Source organism: Heteronotia binoei, chromosome 21, assembly GCF_032191835.1.
Source record: "Heteronotia binoei isolate CCM8104 ecotype False Entrance Well chromosome 21, APGP_CSIRO_Hbin_v1, whole genome shotgun sequence".
In the NCBI taxonomy this organism is placed as follows: domain Eukaryota; kingdom Metazoa; phylum Chordata; class Lepidosauria; order Squamata; family Gekkonidae; genus Heteronotia; species Heteronotia binoei.
The window spans coordinates 14,328,949-14,351,608 of record NC_083243.1 but is presented as its reverse complement, the minus strand read 5'-3'; the positions used below and the strand labels follow the sequence as shown (position 1 = coordinate 14,351,608).

Below are 22,660 nucleotides of genomic sequence, written 5' to 3'. Positions count from 1 at the left end.
GGACCTTTAAACCGTGGGAACAACAGAAGCATTCCAGCAGTTTAGTTCTGACACGGTGAAGTCAACAGGGCTCATCATTCCGTTTCAATTTCCCTGGGAGGAGGAAGAAGATACATACATGGGACTGTTCTTATAATTTTCATATTGGCGTTATAATAAACGATCGCACTTAAGAAGCGAATAAGGTTTGTCTTATATGAATAGGGACTCTTCATGGTAGTTCGGAGGTTTTCCTTTGCAACTTCACGTTAACGCTGAAACCCCAATTGTAATTGTTCTAGGACTAGAATATGAGGCTGCGGTTTGGTTCCCGATGACATGCTTTACAGACACAAGGACCCAGTTTCAAACCCCAGCACCCACCAGGAGCCCTGGGAAGACACGCTGATCTCGCTTACCTCTATGGTTTTATCTCTACGGGTTAATGACAAGTCTACCAAACAGAGCCAGAGGGCTTGGACTCTACAGCACCAGGATGCAGGCAAAAGTTATTTCCGCTCACACAAGCGGGCATTCTTGATTCTCACAATTTTTCCCCCTCCCCATTGGCAGAGGTCTGGGCCGTGTCCCGCACTGCCCTCAAGTGGTGGTCTTCAACCGTTCCAGATCCATCCAAGCGTCAGGTATACGGCTGGTAGTCAGCTGCACAACCGCTGGAAGGACAACTTCCTCAGTGTCAAGGTAAGGTCCACCAGCAGCCAGCACATGGAGAGAGCAAGACATGAAAAGCTGCCGCTGGATCGCCAGGAGGAGCAAGCCAAGAGCTTCCAGCATGACATCCCCCTCACCATTCTGCTGCTCCGCTCTGTATGTGGGTAACAAGAAACCAGAGACATGGCTTGTTGTCTATGAATATGCATGATCCGGAGGTCCCGCTAGAGTGCAGACCGTGATAAAAAGGCAACTTTTTAGAGATCTGTGGCCCGGGAGACAGGGCCACGTAACCCAACAAAGGGACTTGTAATCCACAGGTGGAGGACCACGATCCTAGAGTGTCCTCTTGCTTCCTAGAGTGACTGTGTACGCTTGAAGTGCGGAGGAAAGGAAAATCCCTTTCCATAAGCACTGTCTGGCTTGCAGTAATTAGGATCCAGGCCATACTTCCGCTTGCTTTAATTCTATGCATTTAATTTCACGTACCTGGCAGAGGTTTGTGCAAGCAAAAAGAAAAAGAAAAAAAATGCTCCTGCTAACCAAAACTGTTCCTTACACCTTTTAAATTCATGTTAAGTAAGTTCTCGATTGTGAGCGTGGGCAGGACCGGGCTAAGTTTCTCCTGCCTAATTAAACGACTCCCATTCACCGTTGCAGACCTGGGCCTCTGCAATTTCAGGATTTTTAAAATGCAATTTAAAATATTGTCGTTTCGCTTTCAAAGAGAGGCGCATTCCAAAGGAACGCATAGGGCAGCCAAATTAATGCTTTTAAATGGAAATATAACAACTGATACAGGATTGCTCCGTGGAATTGAACAGCATTACTTGTTCAGGCCTGTGAACAGCAGTTAATGCTACAGATGCATAGCCAACGTGGATTGAAACTGACAGCCAAGTTCTAAGGGGCCAGCAGGAAACTGGATAACGCTCCCAAATTTCTGCTGTGGTGCTAAGCATGACAACAAAGGTTTTAAAATAAGAAACGGAATACCATTATTCTTCACACACACAAACGGATAGGCTTAGACCTTAAAACACACCAATTTGACAACCCCACCCCCCCTCCTGCATTGCTCTAAAGGGCGAGCAAGTCTATATTTAGAAAGACTTATGAGTCCATATGATTTATACAAAAGCGCTTGTAGCAGCAGCTGGGCAAGCATCAAGGTGTTAGAACATGCTGGAAAGGTTGCAATTCGGTCTTGGTTTTGCATCCAAAATCAGGCAAAAGGCCACAAGCATCCTGCTGCATTGCTTCACTGAGAACTACAAAATCACTCTTAAGAAAAACAAAAAATACCGTAGGCGGCTCACCCCCCCCCCCTTCAAAAAAAACATGTTACCTTCCAACAAGGACAAAAGAGTCAAATGAATACAATAATTATACATCAGCGGTTATAGACTGTCTACTATCAGTCACAGAGGACTGCAATATTCTCTGTCAAAGAGGTGGAACTCCTGGATTTCATTTTACATACATAAGGCTTTTACAGAAGTTTCAAGCTGAAACTCCTGCACATTTTGCAGTCCTTTTCATGTGTTCTTAAACACGCAACAATAGCTGCATGCAGCAAAGAGTCTGATGGTTCAAGGCCAGTTAAGAGATGTATGAAGAAGGAAGAGTGGTAAAAGCTACCAGCCATGTTTCCAGTCCAGTCCAAAGATTTTATTTCCGGGTTCTACCAGATTTCCCCCTGGGCTTGTGTGGCATGCCAGGAAAGCCAAGCCCTTGCTGCTTAAGGGACTGTATGCCTATTTAGCCAAGATCTCCCACAAACCATTGCATCCAATGGAAGGGAGGGAATGTCTGTTCTCGGGCTGCAAGAACTGCAGTGATTCCGCCAGAGAAGCACAGCTTTTTGAACCTCCAAAGAATGAAGATAGTCCCAGTTTGGATAAACTTCACAGATTTTGGGGACCTGAGTGTATGAAGCAACTGCTATCTGAAGAGCTGCAGGCAAGATTGGAAGAAGCTAGTATTGACAGAGTTGAATGGAGATCTGGGCTTATGCTTCCAGAATTCAGATTTGACAAATCAGATGCTGACTTCCAGGAAAGGAGTAATATGCATCGAGGCTAAGTAACAATAAGGAAAATTAATAAACTTTTCAAAGCAGATGAAACCTGGACGCAAAACCAACTAAAGCAGGGGTCCTCCAGTCTGTGGATCAGTACCGGTCCATGGTCTGTTAGCAACTGGGCCATGAGTTGTATAATTATTTCATTATATATTACAATGGAAGAAGAGGAAGAAGACAACATTGGATCTATATCCCCGCCCTCCACTCCAAATCTTGGAGCAGTCACAATCTCCTTTATCTTCCTCCCCCACAACAAACACCCTGTGGGGTGGATGAGGCTGAGAGAGCACTCCCAGAAGCTGCCCTTTCAAGGACAACTTTGCAAGAGTTATGGCTGACCCAAGGCCATTCCAGCAGGTGCAAGTGGAGGAGTGGGGAATCAAACCCGGTTCTCCCAGGTAAGAGTCCGCGCACTTAACCACTACACCGAACTAATAGAAAGAAAGCCCACAACTGTATCATCCTGAAACCATCATTCCCACCCCACCCCCCCCGTCCGTCCGTAGAAAAACTCTTACACAAAACCGGTCCCTGTTGCCAAAAAGGTTGGGGACCGCAGAACTCTCTCGGCTTGGCTTCGCGAACGAAGATTTAAGAAGGGTGCAATAGTCCACGTCTGCTGCAGGCTCGCTGGTGGCTGACAAGACCAATGCGGGACACGCAGGTCCGGCCACAGTGGCTGCAGAACTAAAGTTTTAAGATTTAGCACAAACTACTTCAGGATAGCAGCAAGGAGGTCTCAGCACTCGAATGGTCCCAGGGACGTGCTAGTGTTCTAGTGAAGAACATACAAGCTGAACATGTTGGAGAGACGACTGCAAAACCATTTCAGATGCCCAGGGGAGCATAGCCAGTTTTTTGCAAGTCACCTCTCCTTGGACAACGGACCAGATTCCAACTTTGCACAGTTGTTTCTGCAGAAGCGATGTTGCAGTTCTGCTGTTGGACAATTCAAGAGACCTAAGATCACGGCAGACTTAGTTGACCTGATCCATATCGGACTCCAATCCGTATTCACGCTGTGTATCACATTTATATTGAGAGGGGAAGGAAAGGACCGCAGTACGGTGCAACCAAAAAGAAATGGGTGAGCCCTGCGCTGAAACTGCTGCACAGAAAGGCTTGGAAGCCGATCGGCCTAAACTACCTCACCCAGGAGAAAAAAAACGAGGTAGAAATTAATACCCTGAAAAGTGCTTTTGTGGGAAAGGTGCATCCCAGGATTGACGCTGTAAGAACTGCTCCTACGTGAGTTCTGTACATTCCGGCAGAACGCACGAAAGCCTCACGCAAGCTCCGCTGAAACAAATGAAGTGACATTCGAGTGTCGGGTCCAAAGACACCATCTGCAAATAAGCTCAGCGTTCTTGTAGGGGCTACCGCACAGCCGAAACGTGCGACAAGGTAACCAAAATGGAAAGATCTTGGCACGTACGCAAAAAAAAAGGTCGCTTTGGACAATTTTTCCAGCTCGATCGGAAAAGGAAGACTCGCTGCCCACCCGTTCTTTTCCGTCGCGACACGTGAAAGATGCTCCTTCCCTTTCACAAAGCTGACAAGAGAAGCCACGGGAAGATTATTTTACCTATCAGCTGACTTTGTCTGCATTTCACGTCCTCGGCAGGAACCCCTTGAGCACAGCCCCCTGACAAAAACGCCCAAATACTTTCCTCAGAGAGGAGAATGGGGGGGGGGGGAGGGAGAGAGAGATAAAAAGAGAGAGAGCACATGCAACTGAGACTTAACCTACGTCTGAGAATTTTAAAATGTTAATTTGACTTAATGTTGCAGCGTGACAGCTTTTCTGCTGACAGCGGGAAAGCTAGATCCAGCGTCCTACCCACTCGCTTCATCTCTGAATATCCACCTTTTCTTTGGGGGGGGGGAGAGAGGGAGAGAATCTCTACCGCCACACATGAAACAATAGGTTCTACAGATTTCTCTTCCAGCCATCTCTCCTTCCCATGCTCTTCCCCAACAGTTTATTTTCTTCCAATTAGGCCTGAAGGGTGGGGGAAAAAACTCCATTTAGGCCACAGGAATGCTTTCTTTAAAAAAAAGAAGCAGCTTTTCCTCCTCCTTCCTCTTTTGTTTGAAAGACAGAAAAGCTCTTTCCAGGAGCAAGGCATAAAATACGATCCCGAGTCGAAAAGGGGCTGTCCTTGATAGTCGCTTACCTGCGATAGTCACAGATACTGAAGGGGGAAGAGAAGAAATAAAAAGGCAGCCAGTGCAGCCTGCAACAGTTCACACCCTGCAAAATGTGGCCTATTCGCTGTGCACTATATAACAACACAAGGGAGGGGGAGGGGAAGAGGAGAGATTTCACATTCCACAAATGATCGGGCTTCTACATTTCCCTCAGTATTAGCATGCTTGCATGGAAAAGTGACTCCATTTTGTTTAAAAAGAGTCACTATTTTGTGGAACGGCAAGGACTAAAAATAGTTTCCCCCCCTTTCTTTTTTTGCAAGGAAAGGAAGGGGGGGTGAGACCGCATGCACCGCGGAATCGCTGGAAAAGGTCGGAAACTTATACCGATCTGAGCCCCTCAGCACCCCTCCCTGTGGTCTCCCCGGCCACGAGCGCTACAGACCCCGCATGTCCCTTACCTACGTGCTGTGTCCTCTCCCTCAAGCCAGCCGCGGTGGTATATTGCCCTTCTCCGTCTACCTACAAGCCTGCTCACCGTGCTTCCTCCTCGTTGTACTTCAGCCTAACTTGCAGATGTTTCCTTCCCTTCCTCCGGCTGCACCGAACGCACCGTTCCTGCAGCATTGCTTACATTCTCATCCCTGGGGCTCTTGCTTGTCTCCCCCTTTTTTTTTTTTGTTATAAAGCAAATAAATAAATAAACCAGACATTACATGAAAGGGAAAAGAAAGAGACAGCCCATTTCAAAGCATCTGGCAAGCCTCCCCGGGCACCCTGCCAAAGCCTTCCCTAAATCTTCCTTCTCTTTGCCGAGCATGCTCACTGAGCGCCAACAGTGCATCGCCATGGCAACCCCCTAGGCAGCCTCTAAGCATGAACAGCCATTCTGTTTTGCGGCCTTCCGAGACCACAGACGGCGAGGGGGAAGTGAAAGGGAAACAACATTGTACTTCGAGGCGGCCCGAGCCGCTTCTTTGGGCTCTCTCTCTCTCTCAAAAAAAGGCTCGTCGTTCCATGCGGCCGTGGCGCAAAACAAAAGGGGGAAAAGCCCAACCTGTTCTCTCTTTAAAAAAAAAAGCAGGCCCGAGATTTAAAGCCAGTCAAAATACACAAAGCTACACAACAATCCACACGCGGAGCTGCAGGAATCTGGAGAGGCGGACGAAGGACAAACAGCTTTGCTTTCTGCAAACAGGATCAACGTTCTACAGCTGAATTCTCCTTTCGGGGGGTGGGGGGAACAGCTCATCAGCTTGCACTTAGATTTCTCTAATTGAAGGGGGGGGGTTGTATTTAAGAATCGGCCAACCCCCAGCAGTTTCCCCAGCTGCAAAGAAATTCCGTCCAGAGAGTTTAAGTACGCGGAGAACTTCTCTCTGCCACTGACACACCCCCAAAGGGATCGGCCTGTGTTAAAACAAAGAAAACATTTGACTGTTACGCAAAGGAGGAGAAGCAAATAGAGAGGAACGCGACAAGATGTTTCCCTCAGCCTGCTTTTAGGCCTCAGGAGCAGAGAATACAGAAGTAAAGGTAGTCCCCTGTGCAAGCACCAGTTGTTTTCGACGGCAGACTTTTTACGGAGTGGTTTGCCATCGCCTTCCCCAGTCCTCTACACTTTCCCCCCCAGCAAGCTGGGCACTCCTTTGACCGACCTCGGAAGGACGGAAGGCTGAGTCAACCTTGAGCCGGCTACCTGAACCAGCTTCCGCTGGGATCGAACTCAGGACGTGAGCAGAGGGCTCCGACTGCAGTACTGCAGCTTTACCACTCTGCGCCACGAGGCTCTTTACAGAAGTAAGAGTCCCCCCGAAAAATAATGGGGTTTCTCATGGGGCCTCAGCTTGCCTTCTAAGCTGGCCCTAAGACTAAACAAGCTGCCTCCACAACCCAAAACTAGGCAAGGGAATAGGTTTGCCAACTTTTTACGGTACTGACACAAGCGTTTTACAGAAGGAAGCCTTCTGACTAGGCTGGCCGGCCAACCCCTGGGTGGGGCCTAGAGACCGCCTGGAATCGCAGCTGATCATCAGGTAACAGATCACTTCTCTCGGAGCAAAGGGCTGCTCTGGAGGGCGGACTCTTTGGTGTTATATCTCACTGAGGTCGCTCTTCTCCCCGGACCCTGCCCTCTGCAGGCTCCACCCCCAAATCTCCAGGAATTTCCACCAACCTGGCAAACCCATTTCTAAACCATCTCCCTGCCAAGAATGGCAAGCCCAGAGAAAGTCCCATTGGGAATCCAAGAGCTGGAAAACGGGGACCATAAGCAGTAGCCGAACACAGTGCCTTCAAATTCTCACTTCTGTTCGTTTAAAATAAGAAAAAAAGTTCCTGTAAAAAAAAGTACTTCAATGTGATAGAAAAAAAATGCAAACCTCTATTTTTTTCAGTGCTCGTACCTTGAGACCGCCTATCAAGACTGTTCACTGGAGAGCCAGTTTGGTGTAGTGGTTAAGTGTGCGGACTCTTATCTGGGAGAACCGGGTTTGATTCCCCACTCCTCCACTTGCAGCTGCTGGAATGGCCTCGGGTCAGCCATAGCCCTGGCAGAGGTTGTCCTTGAAAGGGCAGCTGCTGTGAGAGCCCTCTCAGCCCCACCCACCTCACAGGGTGTCTGTTGTGGGGGGAGAAGATATAGGAGATTGTAAGCCACTCTGAGTCTCTGAGTGGAGGGCGGAATATAAATCCAGTGTCTTCTTCTAATGATACAAGCAATTCAGAACACAGGACGTACCCCTCCACCAGTGTTCCCTCTAAGCTGAGTTAGTGTGAGCCAGCTCACAGATTTTTGTCTTCGCTCAGGAAGGATGACACTCAAGCACAATCATTTATGCAGCAGCTCACAAAGTGGACGCTTTGTTCACGAGACTCTGCGGCTTAGAGGGAACACTGCCATCTGCATATAAACAGTTCCCTAAAGCCACGACGTCCTCCCCCATATCACAGATTAAGATCTGAAGCTGCCTTGCGAGTTCATGATTAGGCGCTATTCGAACTGCAGACTTCTGGCTCACGGCTCATTCCCTTGACCCCCGTTAGTTGTTCTAAGGCACTGAGCTCATTAAAACAAGGAGCAAACTATGCTGAATGATGGTTACCAAAGATCCACCTCACGGTGGACACTTCTTGGTCGGTGAAGGAGAGCTTCAATTGAGAATGCTGCTTCATAAGAAAAGGAGCGACATAACTGCATGTTAGATAGTTACACGCATAGACGGCATCAAGAGCTACAAGCATAGATGGCTGCATGCATAGAGAGCTTCAAGATGGGACTGGATAAACATATGGAGAGCTTCAAGATGGGACTGGATAAATATATGGAGCAGAGGTCCATCAGTGGCTATTAACCAGTGTCTGTCTGGGGCAAGTGATGCTTTGTACTTTTGGTGCTTGGGAGGGGCAACAGTGGGAGGGGTTTTAGTGTCCTGGCCTCACTGGTAGATCTCCTGATGGTACCTAGTTTTCTGGCCAGTTTTTTTGGAAGAAGGAAGAAGAAGACTGCAGATTTATATCCCGCCCTTCTCTCTGAATCAGAGACTCAGAGCGGCTTACAATCTTCTTTTATCTTCTCCCCCCACAACAGACACCCTGTGAGGTGGGTGGGGCTGAGAAGGTTTTCACGGCAGCTGCCCTTTCAAGGACACTTCTGCAAGAGCTATGACTAACCCAAGGCCCATTCCAGCAGCTGTATGAAGGAGTGGGGAATCAAACCCGGTTCTCCCAGATACGAGTCCATACACTTAACCACTACACCAAATTGGTTCTCTACAGACCTGGAGACTTGTTCTTTTTAATCTGCCCATTAATTTTGAACTTAATCTCTTGTATTATGTATGACTGATATTTGAGAGAGAGAAAACCCTACAAATTAAGAGCATTGTACATTTTTCGGGAAGTCTGTACACTACCTTGAAGGCAAGTTAAAAAGGGATCTCATAGTAGACAAAGCCTCTCATTTTAAACTTGTCATAACTCATACAAGAACTGAATTGCCAAGTCGATACTGCGTTATTATTGCAAGAAACTGATGTTTAACACTCCTCTACCCAGCATCAAAGTTTGGGCAAAACATGCAAGCAGCATATCACTGCTTTTCTGTTTTTTTGAAGGCTCAAGACGCTAAATGACCTGACACATTAAGAGTACACAGAAAATAAAGCAGCTTAAAGCTTAAACTTCCTATACTTCTTTCCCATTCTGGCATCGCCCTTCCCTTAGAATAATAGAATCACAGAGCTGGAAGGGACCTCCAGGGTCATCTAGTCCAACCCCTGCACAGTACAGGAAACTCACAAATACCTCCTCCTAAATCCACAGGATCTTCATTGCTGTCAGATGGCCATCCACCCTCTGTTTAAAGAAGGAGAGCCCTCCACCCTCTGCCAAAGAAAGAGAGCCCACCACCTCCCGAGGGAGCCTGTTCCACCGAGGAACCACTCTAATGGTCAGAAAGTTCTTCCTAATGTTGAGCCGGAAACTCTTCTGATTTAATTCCAACCCATTGGTTCTGGTCCTATCTTCTGGGGCCACAGAAAACAATTCCACACCATCTTCTCTAAGACAGCCCTTCAAGTACTTGAAGATGGTGATCATATCACCTCTCAGCCGCCTCCTCTCCAGGTTAAACATCCCCAGCTCCTTCAACCTTTCTTCATAGGACTTGGTCTCCAGACCCCTCACCATCTTCATCATCCTTATCTGGACCCGTTCCAGCTTGTCTATATCCTTATCTCCCTAATCACTCAACAGATTGCTAAACAATGTGGGAGTGACCATTACCAGGCACCTCAATTTGCTTTTTGTCCACCACAGGAGAAAGGTGAGGAAGTGTCCTATGTAATAGCCCAATTCATTTTTTTCCATGGATTTTTTTAAACCTATGATTAAAAAAACCTGTAAAACAGCACAAAAAAGTGGCAAAAAAAGATATAGGCATCTTCCTCAGTTTGGAGAGCCAGTTTGGTGTAGTTGTTAAGTGTGCGGACTCTTATTTGGGAGAACCGGGTTTGATTCCCCCACTACTCCACTTGCACCTGCTAGCATGGTCTTGGGTCAGCCATAGCTCTGGCAGAGGTTGTCCTTGAAAGGGCAGCTGCTGTGAGAGCCCTCTCCAGCACCACCCACCTCACAGGGTGTCTGTTGTGGGGGAGGAAGGGAAAGGAGATTGTGGGCCACTCTGAGACACTGTCCTTGAAAGGGCAGCTGCTGGGAGAGCCCTCTCAGCCCCACCCACCTCACAGGGTGCCTGTTGTGGGGGAGGGAGATAAAGGAGATTGTAGGCCGCTCTGAGACTGTCCTTGAAAGGGCAGCTGCTGGGAGAGCCCTCTCAGCCCCACCCACCTCACAGGGTGTCTGTTGTGGGGGAGGAAGGTAAAGGAGATTGTGAGCCGCTCTGAGACTCTTCGGAGCGGAGGATGGGATATAAATCCAATATCATCATCTTCTTTTCAAAAGTCAGCATGGAAAGTTTTCTTTTAAAGCAACTTCTGATACTGAAATGTCCAAAAGAAGCTTGTTTTTGGTGCGAAAGATCCCGGATTTCTTGGAAGCAGGAGCGGGTGGGGCATTAAGGACACGAGAGTTTGTATGTATTTGAAATATATACCCTTCTTTTTCTGTCAAGAACGAGACAATTCAACACTGGTTTGGTGTATTCCAGTATACTCTGGAGTTTGGTTCCTTGATTCTTGTAGAAACACAGAACTGTCTCGCTTCATAACTTCATAACATAACTTCAAGTGGAAGGCTGAACAGGCAATTATGCAAATATAGCTATGCAACGTTGATGGAAAACAAAGTTAGCTTAAGGAATACATGCTTCCCTCTTGAACAACTAGCAGGAGGAAAATTTTCCCTTCAATTTTTCGTATGATTGCATAACAATCTGATTGTGCAAGTATCTTGAGCTGGTGTGAATTTACTCTGTATATTAGTTATGGTGTCTTTACGAAGTACAGCTGTGCGCTTGTGCAGCAACTAACTCCATCAATGCTATCCCTAGATTAAAAGGAATCAACTCGAAAGCCACTGCAAGCATACAGACCTTCAAAACATGCAGCTATCACCTCGGGATTCTGCACATACAGTTGTTGCATTTGAAAAACACAGTGCATTCATGTTCTGGATCTCACATTACCACAATTCCTCGCTGTGGCGGAGCTGCCATTGTTGCATATTTTTTTACATTTCCAGATGGACCTCTCTCTGGTTCCGTTTGAGAGGTATGCTCAATAATACAACAGAGGGCATCAGCAAAAAAAACACATTTGGGACCCAGGAGCCGAGCAAAGCAGCCACCAACTTTGTTCTTAATCAACTCCCCCGCCCCAAGCCCCCGTAGGATCAAACGGGCTTCAGTGCATCAAGGCGAACATTTATTTAAAAGCGTCACAACGTCACCTGCAGCAAAGTCTATCCAACCAAAGGCTCACGCGAAGCAGGGAAATCATTCTCCTTGCATACAACGCTTGTTAATCAGGGTTTAATCAATCACTTGCAGAGGTATCGTGTCACCGAATACCATCCACTGGGTGGCAACAGGGAGACAGAGTTATCATCTTCATGAAGATAGATCCAAGTGGGCAGCCGTGTTGCTCGGAAGCAACAGAACGAAGCAGTAGACAAGCGGCACCTTTAAAACTTAGTTGGTCTTAAAGGTGAAACTTGTCTACTGCTTTGTTTTATCGCCTTCATGGCCCACTTACAGCCTTCTCTGGGACACTGGGGTAGCCAGTGTGCAGAGGGAGACGCTAGCCGTGACCTGATCCAGCAGCAGGGAGAGCTGGGGAGAGACCAGGAAATGGTCTAGAATCTTTCTTGACTCCTCCCACTAACCTCGCTGTTGTTTGTATGGTCACCAAGCACTGGCAGTTGCTGTTCTGTTCATGAGAGAGAGAAGAAGAAACTCCCCCGACCCGCTAAAACAGGGGTGGGCCAACGGTAGCTTTCCAGATGTTTTTTGCCTACAACTCCCATCAGCTCCAGTCATTGGCCATGCAGGCTGGGGCTGATGGGAGTTGTAGGCAAAAAAAAAACCATCTGGAGAGCTACCGTTGGCCACCCCTGAGCTAAAAGGTTAGTGGGCGGTATTGATGGAGAAGCACAGATGAAGGGGTCGTTTAGTAGAAAACGAGGTGCCAGAGCTCATTAGCGCAACTCATTTGCATCTGCCACACACCCCCGACATCACCCGAAGGTGGACTAAATCGTATCAGCTCAGCATCGACCTCCAAATGCTTCTTGAATTGTAACTGTCATAACAAAACCGTACTCCCATCGTACTTTTAAAATTATTTTCTCCTATGTGGCCACAATGGCATGAGGAAGATTTCCATCTGTCTGCTTTATGCGTTTTGGTTATTTCCTGCGAACTCCTGCCCAAAAGGAGGCCTGAACGTCACCGTCGCAGGGGTGGCCAACGGTAGCTCTCCAGATGTTTTGCCTACAACTCCCATCAGCCCCAGCCAGCATGACCAATGGCTGGAGCTGATGGGAGCTGTAGGCAAAAAAAAACATCTGGAGAGCTACCGTTGGCCACCCCTGTGTTAAAGGATGGCTCCTGCAACCCACCACGGAAACCAAAGGGAGCCACTGTCTTCAAGAAACCAGGGGCATCGTGAGCAAGAGTTTTCCCTCCTTCAGCCCGCAGACAGTGCCATTACCCACGCGCTGGATGGTAGTTTTTAATTCAGCAGCTTCCAATAAAATAAAACTGCCACCCCATACCAATTTACCTGGAAGCAAGCCCCACACATCAGGCTTATTTGCAAGTCAGTATCCATAGGTTCCAAGTAGTAAGAATCCCTGAAAATGATTTTTGACATGGGGCTGCCAACTCCAGGTGGGGCCCGAAGACCCCTGAAATCACAACTGACTCTCTAGATTACAGAAACCAGTTCCCACGGAGGAAGTGGCTGCTTCAGAGGCAGGGCTCTGCGGCACTATACTCAGTTGAGGTCTCCCCCCTCAGCCCCCACCCTCCCCCAGGCTCCACCCCCAACCGTTCAAGGATTTCCCAACCCGGAGCTGGCAATCGAATTTTGCAAGTGTGGTGTGTGACCAGGTCTGAGCACGCATCACATGCTCGTTAATTTATATGCTCCTTCAAACAGCAAAAAGCAGCTCGCTTACCGCTACCTCTTCCTCTTTATGCTCCGCTTTGTCTTTCTCTTCGTCGCTCCCTGCCTCGCCTCCCTCGTCTTCGTCGCTGCTGGATGATTCCAAGATTTCGCGCATGTCCATCTTCCAGCTTGCAGGTATGGCTCTCAGGCTGACGAAGAAGCTTGCTTCCTGCAACCCTTCGGAGGAAAACGGCCCAATGCTTACTGACTTAAGGTACTAAGAACCAAAACTCCATCTTGACCAATCAGGGCTAGCTTAGTCTAAGACTTTCTTAATCTTTCTAAGACTAACAAAGAGCCCTGTGACGCAGAGTGGTAAAGCTGCAGTCCTAAGCTCTGCTCACAACCGGAGTTCGATCCCCGGCGGAAGCTGGGTTTTCAGGTAGCCGGCTCCAGGTTGACTCAGCCTTCCATCCTTCCGAGGTCGGTCAAATGAGTCCCCAGCTTGCTGGGGGGGAAAGTGTAGATGACTGGGGAAGGCAATGGCAAACCACCCCGTAAAAAAAGGCTGCAGTGAAAATGTTGTGAAAGCAACGTCACCCCTGAGTCGGAAACGACTGGTGCTTGCACAGGGGACCTTTCCTTTCCTAGTCTCTCGCTCAGCCATTCTACATTTCAAGTGAAAACTGCCAAGTTTCAAGTGAAAACTGCAGAGCTGTCCAGAAAATGGTGGAAAGCCTCGGGTTTTAACCACACTAAAGAGGAATCCTTACATTTATTGTATGTTAGATACAAACGAATACATACAATAACTGGCTCCGTTTCTCGTGGTCACAGACAGCCTGAAATTGGATGCAGCATGGATAAAAGCATAGCAAAAAAAATCCTGTGTTTGCTTTTTGGGAATGCCTCCAGGATCCCAGATGGGAATACTACTTGGAACAACGTAGAAGAATGCTCTCCAAATTATATGAAACAGAGTTTTTAAAAAGCTAAAATATGCTGTTGAGCCACAACCAGTGCATGGCGCTCCATTACATTCCATCTCACGGGATTTTCAAGGCGAAAGCAGCGTTCCTTCTAAGCTGTGAGCGGCCGCTCATTAACGCAGGAAGCCTCACTCAGCAGCAATATGGAGCCACCTGGGATCTTGCAGTGCCCGTTGCTCATTTTAAGATTAAAAAGGTAGAGGTAGACCCTTGCGCAAGCACCAGTTGTTACCGACTCTGGGGTGACGTTGCTTTCTCAATGTTTTCACGGAGGACTTTTGACGGGGTGGTTTGCCCTTGCCTTCCCCAGTCATGTGCACTTTTCCCCCAGCAGGCTGGGTACACCTTTTACCGACCTCGGAAGGATGGAAGGCTGAGTCAATCATGAGTCGGCTACTTGAACCCAGCTTCCACTGGGAGGAAACTCAGGTCGTGAGCAAGAAGAAGATGAAGAAGATATTGGCTTTATATCCCGCCTTCCACTCCGAAGAGTCTCAAAGCGGCTCACAATCTCCTTTCCCTTCCTCCCCCACAACAGTCACCCTGTGAGGTGGGTGGGGCTGGAGAGGGCTCTCACAGCAGCTGCCCTTTCAAGGGCAGAGTCTCAGAGCAGCCTACAATCTCTTTTCCTCCCCCACAACAGACACCCTGTGAAGTGGGTGGGGCTGGAGAGGGCTCTCAGAGCAGCTGCCCTTTCAAGGACAGAGTCTCAGAGCAGCCTACAATCTCCTTTCCCTTCCTCCCCCACAACAGTCACCCTGTGAGGTGGGTGGGGCTGGAGAGGGCTCTCACAGCAGCTGCCCTTTCAAGGACAACTCTGAGAATGATGGCTGACCCAAGGCCATTATAGCAGGTGCAAGCGGAGAAGTGGGGAATCAAACCCGGCTCTCCCAGATAAGAGTCCGCACACTTCACCACTACACCAAACTGGCTCTCCAGTTGGGGAGCAAAGCTTGGACCGCAGCTTGACCACTCTGCTCAGGATGTGAACTGCTCTGCTCAAGAGGTGGGGAAATTAAAGCGAACATTCGGAAAGAGAGGAGCAAAGGCGGGTTGTCGTTGCCTTCCTCTGCGTAGCAGCCCCGGTCTTCCTAGATGGTGCCCCAGCATCTGAGTTCGGACAAGATCAGGCTAGTTTGGTCTATTAGGGTTATTACTGTTGAGTTTGTATTGCCTGTTCTCCAAGGTTTCAGGCAAAAATTTCTACGCAAACTGCTTTTAACAGGTGGTTCTTGAGACCATCCAACTTGCAAACAGATGTTCTAACATTCTCCATTCACTAAAAAAAAGTTTGGAACAGCAATATGGGATTTTTGCCCCACTTGGAACGGACAGGTGAAGCGATCTTCAGTTGTCGCTGGAACAAAGAGACTCTGACCCTGAATACCCATAAGAACACAAAAGAAGTCAGGCCAATGACCCATCAAGTCCAACACTCTGTGTCACAGAGGCCAAAACTCAGGTGCCATTAGGAGGTCCACCAGTGAGGCCAGAAAATTAATATATTAATGTATTAACAGAAAACAGCCCTGGCCCCACTCAATGCACAGCAGCCGAGAAGGTCAGAGCGCCTGCTCCGGCTGCAACGCCACTGAGGATGTTCTCCGCAGCTGAGAACGAAACGTCTGGAAGGAAAACTTTCTCCAGTAGAACACGGCACTTGATCCCGAAAGATTCTACAAACCCTAATGATGTTACCAGCCGTGAAAACCTGAAATCTTTGAGAAAATAGGGATCCTGGAGGTTCTCGCCATCTTCTGGGCCTGGAACAGGGGTCACTGGGGATGTGTGTGGGGGGGGGGGGGAGGTCTTTGTGAATTTCCTGCATTATACAAGGGGTTGGACTAGATGTCCCTGGAGGTCCCTTCCAACCAGTGTCCCCTCTAAGCTGAGTTAGTGTGAGCTAGCTCACAGATTTTTAGCCTCCAGCTCACACATTTTTGTCCTAGCTCAGGAAAAATGGTCCCAGAGCACACTCATTTATACAGGAGCTCACAACTTTAATGCCAGTAGCTCACAGTTTTAATACCAGTAGTTCACAAAGTAGAATTTTTGCTCACAAGACTCTGCAGCTTAGAGGGAACATTGCTTCCAACTCTATGCTGCTTTTTTATTTTTGTTACACTTTAAGAGGTCTGCATAAGGAGAAGCTTAGATGCATATCAGCAATCCAGAATATCTGTAATTCAAGAGATACTCAGAGAAGTTTGTACTTGCCAAGTTTGGCAACCATGATTTCTAAATGCACCGCAAGCAAGAGCATTCCAAATGGATTAATCACTAATGGCCAGCATTACTCCAGAAGGACTTAACACAGCCGCAAGTCAACTTAGACCAACATCCCTTCATAAACATTCTTTATCTTAAACATATAATACTGTTGACACTGAAAAACTTGAGCACGCGAATCTGCATGACGACCAGGCAACTGCCTAAAGCTTGTCAAGTGAATGAACAAAAACTCCAAGGAAGACTGTGTTGCTGTGACTTCTTTTCTGCCCGTTCCAAGATGCCCCTCTCTGCGTGAAAGAAAGGTATTTTGGAAGTGCAGAATGCAACCAAAGCTACCTGTGCTTTGTGGTCCTGCTTCTAGTCTACTGAGGTAGGGAGCAGATAACAGGGGTGGGCAGGAGTAAACACATGAAGCTACCTTATACTCAGGGCCTCTTTTGTGGCAGGAGCTCCTTTGCATATTAGGCCACATACCCCTGATGCTGCCAATCCTCCTGGAGCTTACAGCAGGCCCTGTACTTAGAGCCCTGTAAGGAATTCTAGCAGGACCTCCTTTGCATATTAGGCCACACCCCCTGATGTAGCCAATCCTCCTGGAGCTTCCAGTAGGTCCTGTACTGAGAGCCCTGTAAGGAATTCTAGCAGGACCTCCTTTGCCTATTAGGCCACACACCCCTGATGTAGCCAATCCTCCTGGAGCTTCCAGTAGACCCTGTACTGAGAGCCCTGTAAGGAATTCTAGCAGGACCTCCTTTGCATATTAGGCCACATACCCCTGATGTAGCCAATCCTCCTGGAGCTTCCAGTAGGCCCTCTACGAAGAGCCCTGTAAGGAATTCTAGCAGGATCTCCTTTGCATATTAGGCCACATACCCCTGACGCAGCCAATCCTCCTGGAGCTTACAGCAGGCCCTGTAAGCTCTTGGAGGATTGACCGCATCGGGGTGTGTGGCCTAATATGCAAAGGAGTTCCAGCTACAAAAAAGCCCAGCTTATACTGAATCAGTATTGCCTACTCAGACTGGCAGTGGTTCTCCGGGGTCTCAGGCTGAGGTCTTTCACATCACCTCCTGCCTGGTCCTTTAACAGAAGATGCCAGAGATTGAATCTGGGACCTCCTGCATGTCTCAGTATGCCACAACACTTGCTACTTACAGCGCCTGAGTTGCATGATGGTCACCTGTGCCCTGTACATGGACACCTTTGTTTTACTGGTACCCCTACTTTTACAAGTCTTTGCACCCTACTCACAAGCGTTATGTCAAGACAGGCACTTCCCTAGAACAAGCAAGGCCTAATTATGATGCACATGTAAACAGATCTCTGAAATGCACTTGTTCACTGGAAAAACAATTCTGAGAGGGAGATTTCGACTACAGAAATAGAAAAAGGGGACAGAAGTTTGGGTTGCCAACCTCTAGGTATTGACAGGAGTTCTTCTGGAAATACATCTGACCTCCAGAGCAGTTCTTCTGGAGAAAATGCTTGGGAAGGTGGATACGAGGTCCATCCCCAACCCTACCCCTTCCCTACACTCCATCCCCAAGCCTCCAGGAATTTCCCAACTCAGAACTGGCAACTGTAGTGGATGTTATGGTGGCCACAAGCAAAGTTGGCTTTAAAAGGAGATCAGACAAATTTGTGAAGGTCCTTCAGTGGCTACTACCCACAATGACTAAAACGAACCTACACGTTCAGGGGCACTCAACCTTTGAATTTCAGAGCCAGGAGGCAAAATCAGCGGAAGGCATCAGCCTCTGTGCTCTGTTGTTTGCTGCCCAGAGGAGCTGTCTGGCCACTGTGTAAGACAGGATTGCTGGACTAGATGGGCCACTGGTCTGATTCAGCAGGGCTCTCCTGGTGTTCTTACAAAGGCCTTGGCCTCTCTGCCCTGTTGTTGGCCCTCCAGAGGAGCTGTCTGGCCACTGTGTAAGACAGGATTGCTGGACTAGATGGGCCACTGGTTTGATCCAGCAGGGCTCTTCTGACATTCTTAGGAAGGCCTCAGCCTCTATGCTTATTATTGGCCCTCCAAAGGAACTGACTGGCCACTGTGTAAGATAGGATTGCTGGACTAGATGGGCCGCTGGTCTGATTCAGCAGAGATCTCTCTTCTTACGTTCTTAAGGGTGCTTAATCTTTTCCATATGCAGTTCTTCTGTTGCAAGCCCCTCCCCCCCTCCCCAAAAAATGTTTCACATGCCTGCTTTCTGTTGCATGCACAACCTGGATCTTGAATCCGGCAAAGGAAAAAGTGGCTCAGAGGCAAATTCCAGCAGACAATCAGCAAAGGGGGGGAAAGGACTATCAGGAGGAGAGGGGCACTCTTTCGCCTGCACTGCGTCTATGCCTGATCTCTGGAACACGTTCTCTCCGTCTGCAAGCACATAGCTGGTCTGATGGAGGTGAAGCTATCCAGCCAGGGAGCAGGACCACAGGAGAACCAATTAAAAACTTGGGCGAAAACAAATGAGATGAATACCACTTGGGCTCAAACTGTTACAGCTGTAATCCTAACCACAGCTGTTTGGAGCAAGTCTCCTAGAAATTAATTATCCTAATTCTTAGGGCTGAACTGCCAATCCTGTTACTATACAGGTGATAACTACTGTAATGTCACGTCTATTATCATGTATTATGTCTTTCATTAAGACAACAACAGGCTGCCATACTGAACAACTCATCTGTTCCTTAGTCATCTAAAAGGTAATTGCTGAAGTTTACCTTTTCTAGAAGACAGCTCAGATTTTGTAATGTTTGGGATGTCTAATTCCTCAATGTCCTTTCTCGCTACCGAATAGCTGAAAGAGAAATGTTTTGATAAGTTATAACTTGGAAAGCTTTTTAGTATGCTAAAAACCTTTCTTCAGAGTCCTCCGTTACAAAAACGTTTGCTTTGCTGGTGACAAATGCTTCTTGCCAGTGAAAAATCCCATTCTGAATTCCCCCACCCAACTATTTCAATGTTTAAGAAGATATTGGATTTATATCCCGCCCTCCACTCCGAAGAGTCTCAGTGGCTCACAATCTCCTTTACCTTCCTCCCCCACATCAGACACCCTGTGAAGTAGATGAAGATATTGGATTTATATCCCGCCCTCCACTCCGGAGAGTCTCAGAGCAGCTCACAATCTCCTTTACTTTCCCCCACACACACACAACTGATACCCTGTGAGGTAGATGAAGATATTGGATTTATATCCTGCCCTCCACTCCGAAGAGTCTCAGAGCAGCTCACAATCTCCTTTACCTTCCCCCCCCCCCCACAACAGACACCCTGTGAGGTGGATGGGGCTGGAGAGGGCTCTCACAGCAGCTGCCCTTTCAAGGACAACCTCTGCCAGAGCTATGGCTGACCCAAGGCCATGCTAGCAGGTGCTAGTGGAGGAGTGGGGAATCAAACCCGGTTCTCCCAGATAAGAGTCCGCACACTTAACCACTACACCTAACTGGCTCTGGTTTAAATTAAGTTAAAAACCTTACATATTTGAGAGTCCCCCACAATCCAAATTACAGTGCAAATTGTGTAAGCAGATCCCACTGGTGTGTAAGCAGGTCTTTGCCATGAAGGATGTTTCCCCACTCCCACCTTTCCACAGCATCGCCCAAGGTCACGAGAGTACAAAAGGCAGAAGTGAGGAGGGGGCCCTTCTATCAAGTTCTCACACCCAAATTCTTGTGCCATTGCAGTTTCTCCACCAGGCCCACCACTGGGCATGAGACTGAGGGGGAGGAAATTTTGCCCATTCCCACTGCAGCCCCACCCCCAAGTCCATAGGAGCCCTTTTGAGGGACTGTAGAAAACTTCTGAGGAAAGAGAAAGGGAAGGGGAAAGGCCACTACCTGCAAGCGCCTTCATCTTGCACAGCTGTAATACTCGAAACGTAAGTATTTAAGCATCATTTTAAACTACTAGCAAAATGGCAGAAGCCGTGGCACCAACGGCGCAAACGCAACTGGATTTCAGATGATGATGATATTGGATTTATATCCCGACCTATAACCTGAATCTCAGAGCAGTCACAATCTCCTTTACCTTCCCTCCCCCCCCCCCCATAACGAACACCCTGTGAGGTAGATAGGGCTGAGAGAGCTCTTACAGCAGCTGCCTTTTCAAGGACAACTCCTATGAGAGCTATGGCTGACCCATGGCCACTCCAGCAGCTGCAAGTGGAGGAGTGGGGAATCAAACAGTGACATCAGAAAGCCAGTTTGGTGTAGTGGCTAAGTGTGTGGACTCTTATCTGGGAGAACCAGGTTTGATTCCCCACTCCTCCACTTGCACCTGCTGGAATGGCCTTGGGTTAGCCATTGCTCTGGCAGAGGTTGTCCTTGAAAGGGCAGCTGCTGTGAGAGCCCTCTCCAGCCCCACCCACCTCACAGGGTGTCTGTTGCGGGGGAGGGAGGTAAAGGAGATTGTGAGCCGCTCTGAGACTCTTCGGAGTGGAGGGCGGGACATAAATCCAATATCTTCATCATCATCTTCTTCAAACCCGGTCCTCCCAGATAAGAGTCCGTGCACTTAACTGCTACACCAAACTGGCTCTCTGATGTCACTGTTTTTAGCTGTTTTTGTGCAAAAGTGTAAGTGCAAAAGCTAGGGGCACTGCAAATCCTTGCTCAGCGGATTGCATTTGGACAAGTCGTTGGCTCTCAGCCAGACTTCCGAGCCTGCAAAGAGGGGAAACCGCAAATGCTTTGCAAGGGCTGATCGGTCATAACAAGCACAGCACAGTGAACCAATCTGCGCTTGGAAAACCCTGAAAGATTACAAGCATATTTCTATATTATCTCAGTGCAAAAGTCACGATTTTAACATATATATAATACATATTCCAATACAAGCCGAATCTAGTATTTCTGCCAGATATGAAATATGAACCACATTCCTGCATAGTTCACATATGCAAAGACACTTACACTCCCCAATGAATAGACTGCAGGGCTGCATATTAGGGATGCGGGCTTTAAACAACTCAAGACGGTGTAAGTCAACCAAACTTAGTGCATTCATTCATTCAAGCAGTCGCAAGTCAAAGCGTCGAGGCTCCCAACCGAAAGGGAATCCTCTGCTTACAAGGAAGATTGCTGTTTCCCAAGGCAATCTCCCGCAACATTTCCAGTGCCATTCCAGGGGTCTCTGCCAAACCCTCAGAGCGTTTCCACACAGTAAAACAGGAATAGTAGAATAAGTAAACAGCAGAGCAGAAAAGCTTGATATAAAACAGAACAGGCAGCTATCCGTCTTATCAAACGGACTAACACCTAAAGATCAACACAGCACTTGCGATATTTTGATACTTATTAATGTTTTTATTGATTTTATTTATTATTAGATTTATATCCCGGCCTCCCCGCCAGGGCAGGCTCGCAACCTATAAAATCACAACAACAATATAGCTAACAATCACATTTCAACAGGTTCAGATCAGCCGTTAATTAAAACCATCTAAAACGCTTTGAAACTATAGGTCGTGCTAATGTCAGGATAGCCTTTCGGGTTAGTTGGACGATGGATGTTCTTCCTGCTACTGTATCGGCATGTCAGAATCCGCTGAAGGCGAGCCGGAAGAATATAGCCTTGCAGAACTGGGCAAGGTCCCACAAGGCTCTGGCCTCTTCGTTGTATTTATTATGTATTTTTATATTTCATGTATATACATCAGGGTGGGGAACAGTGGCTCTCCAGGTGTTTTTTTTTGCCTACAACTCCCATCAGCCCCAGTCATTGGCCATGCTGGCTGGGGCTGATGGGAGTTGTAGGCGAGAAACACCTGGAGAGCCACTATTCCCCACCCGATATACATGAACATGTAAGCCACCCTGAGCCTGCTTTGGCGGGGAGGGCGGGATCTAAATCGAATGAACAAATAAACAAATGGAGCAGGGAGCTCCAGCAAGAAGAGGCATATGGCAAGGTCCGTTCTTCAGATTGAAGCCACTCTTTTCCTGAGGTTATTTGGGGTTTCATGTGCAGGTGTTACTGGAAATCAAAACGATGGCTTCTCTAATGTTCGAGAACTACCTTGCATAAACTAAACGGCAACTTGTTTTAACACCAATCTCGCAAAATTTTTGCTGGCGTGCAGAACTGAATTGGTTAATTCAGCCAGTTTGGTGTAGTGGTTAAGTGTGTGGACTCTTATCTGGGAGAACTGGGTTTGATTCCCCACTCCTACACTTGCAGCTGCTGGAATGGCCTTGGGTCAGCCATAGCTCTCGTCGGAGTTGTTCTAGAAAGGGCAGCTGCTGTGAGAGCCCTCCCAGCCCCACCCACCTCACAGGGTGTCTGTTGTTGGGGGAGAAGATATGGGAGATTGTAGGCTGCTCTGAGACTCTGTCCTTGAAAGGGCAGCTGATGTGAGAACCCCCTCAGCCCCACCCACCTCACAGGGTGTCTGTTGTGGGGGAGGAAGGGAAAGGAGATTGTAGGCTGCTCTGAGACTCTGTCCTTGAAAGGGCAGCTGCTGGGAGAGCCCTCTCAG

At 48.0% G+C, this 22,660-nt stretch overlaps 1 protein-coding gene across 1 annotated transcript in view; it reads right to left on the bottom strand.

The window, feature by feature from the left end:
* Positions 1-22,660, bottom strand: part of ARID4A (AT-rich interaction domain 4A) — a 120,660-nt gene that overhangs the window by 54,339 nt on the left and 43,661 nt on the right. The window contains exons 10-11 of the mRNA XM_060263165.1: positions 18,900-18,976; positions 13,025-13,191 (exon numbers count right to left, since the gene is read on the bottom strand). Of these exons, the coding sequence (XP_060119148.1) occupies positions 13,025-13,191; positions 18,900-18,976 (244 nt within the window). The remainder of the gene's footprint in view (positions 1-13,024; positions 13,192-18,899; positions 18,977-22,660) is intronic.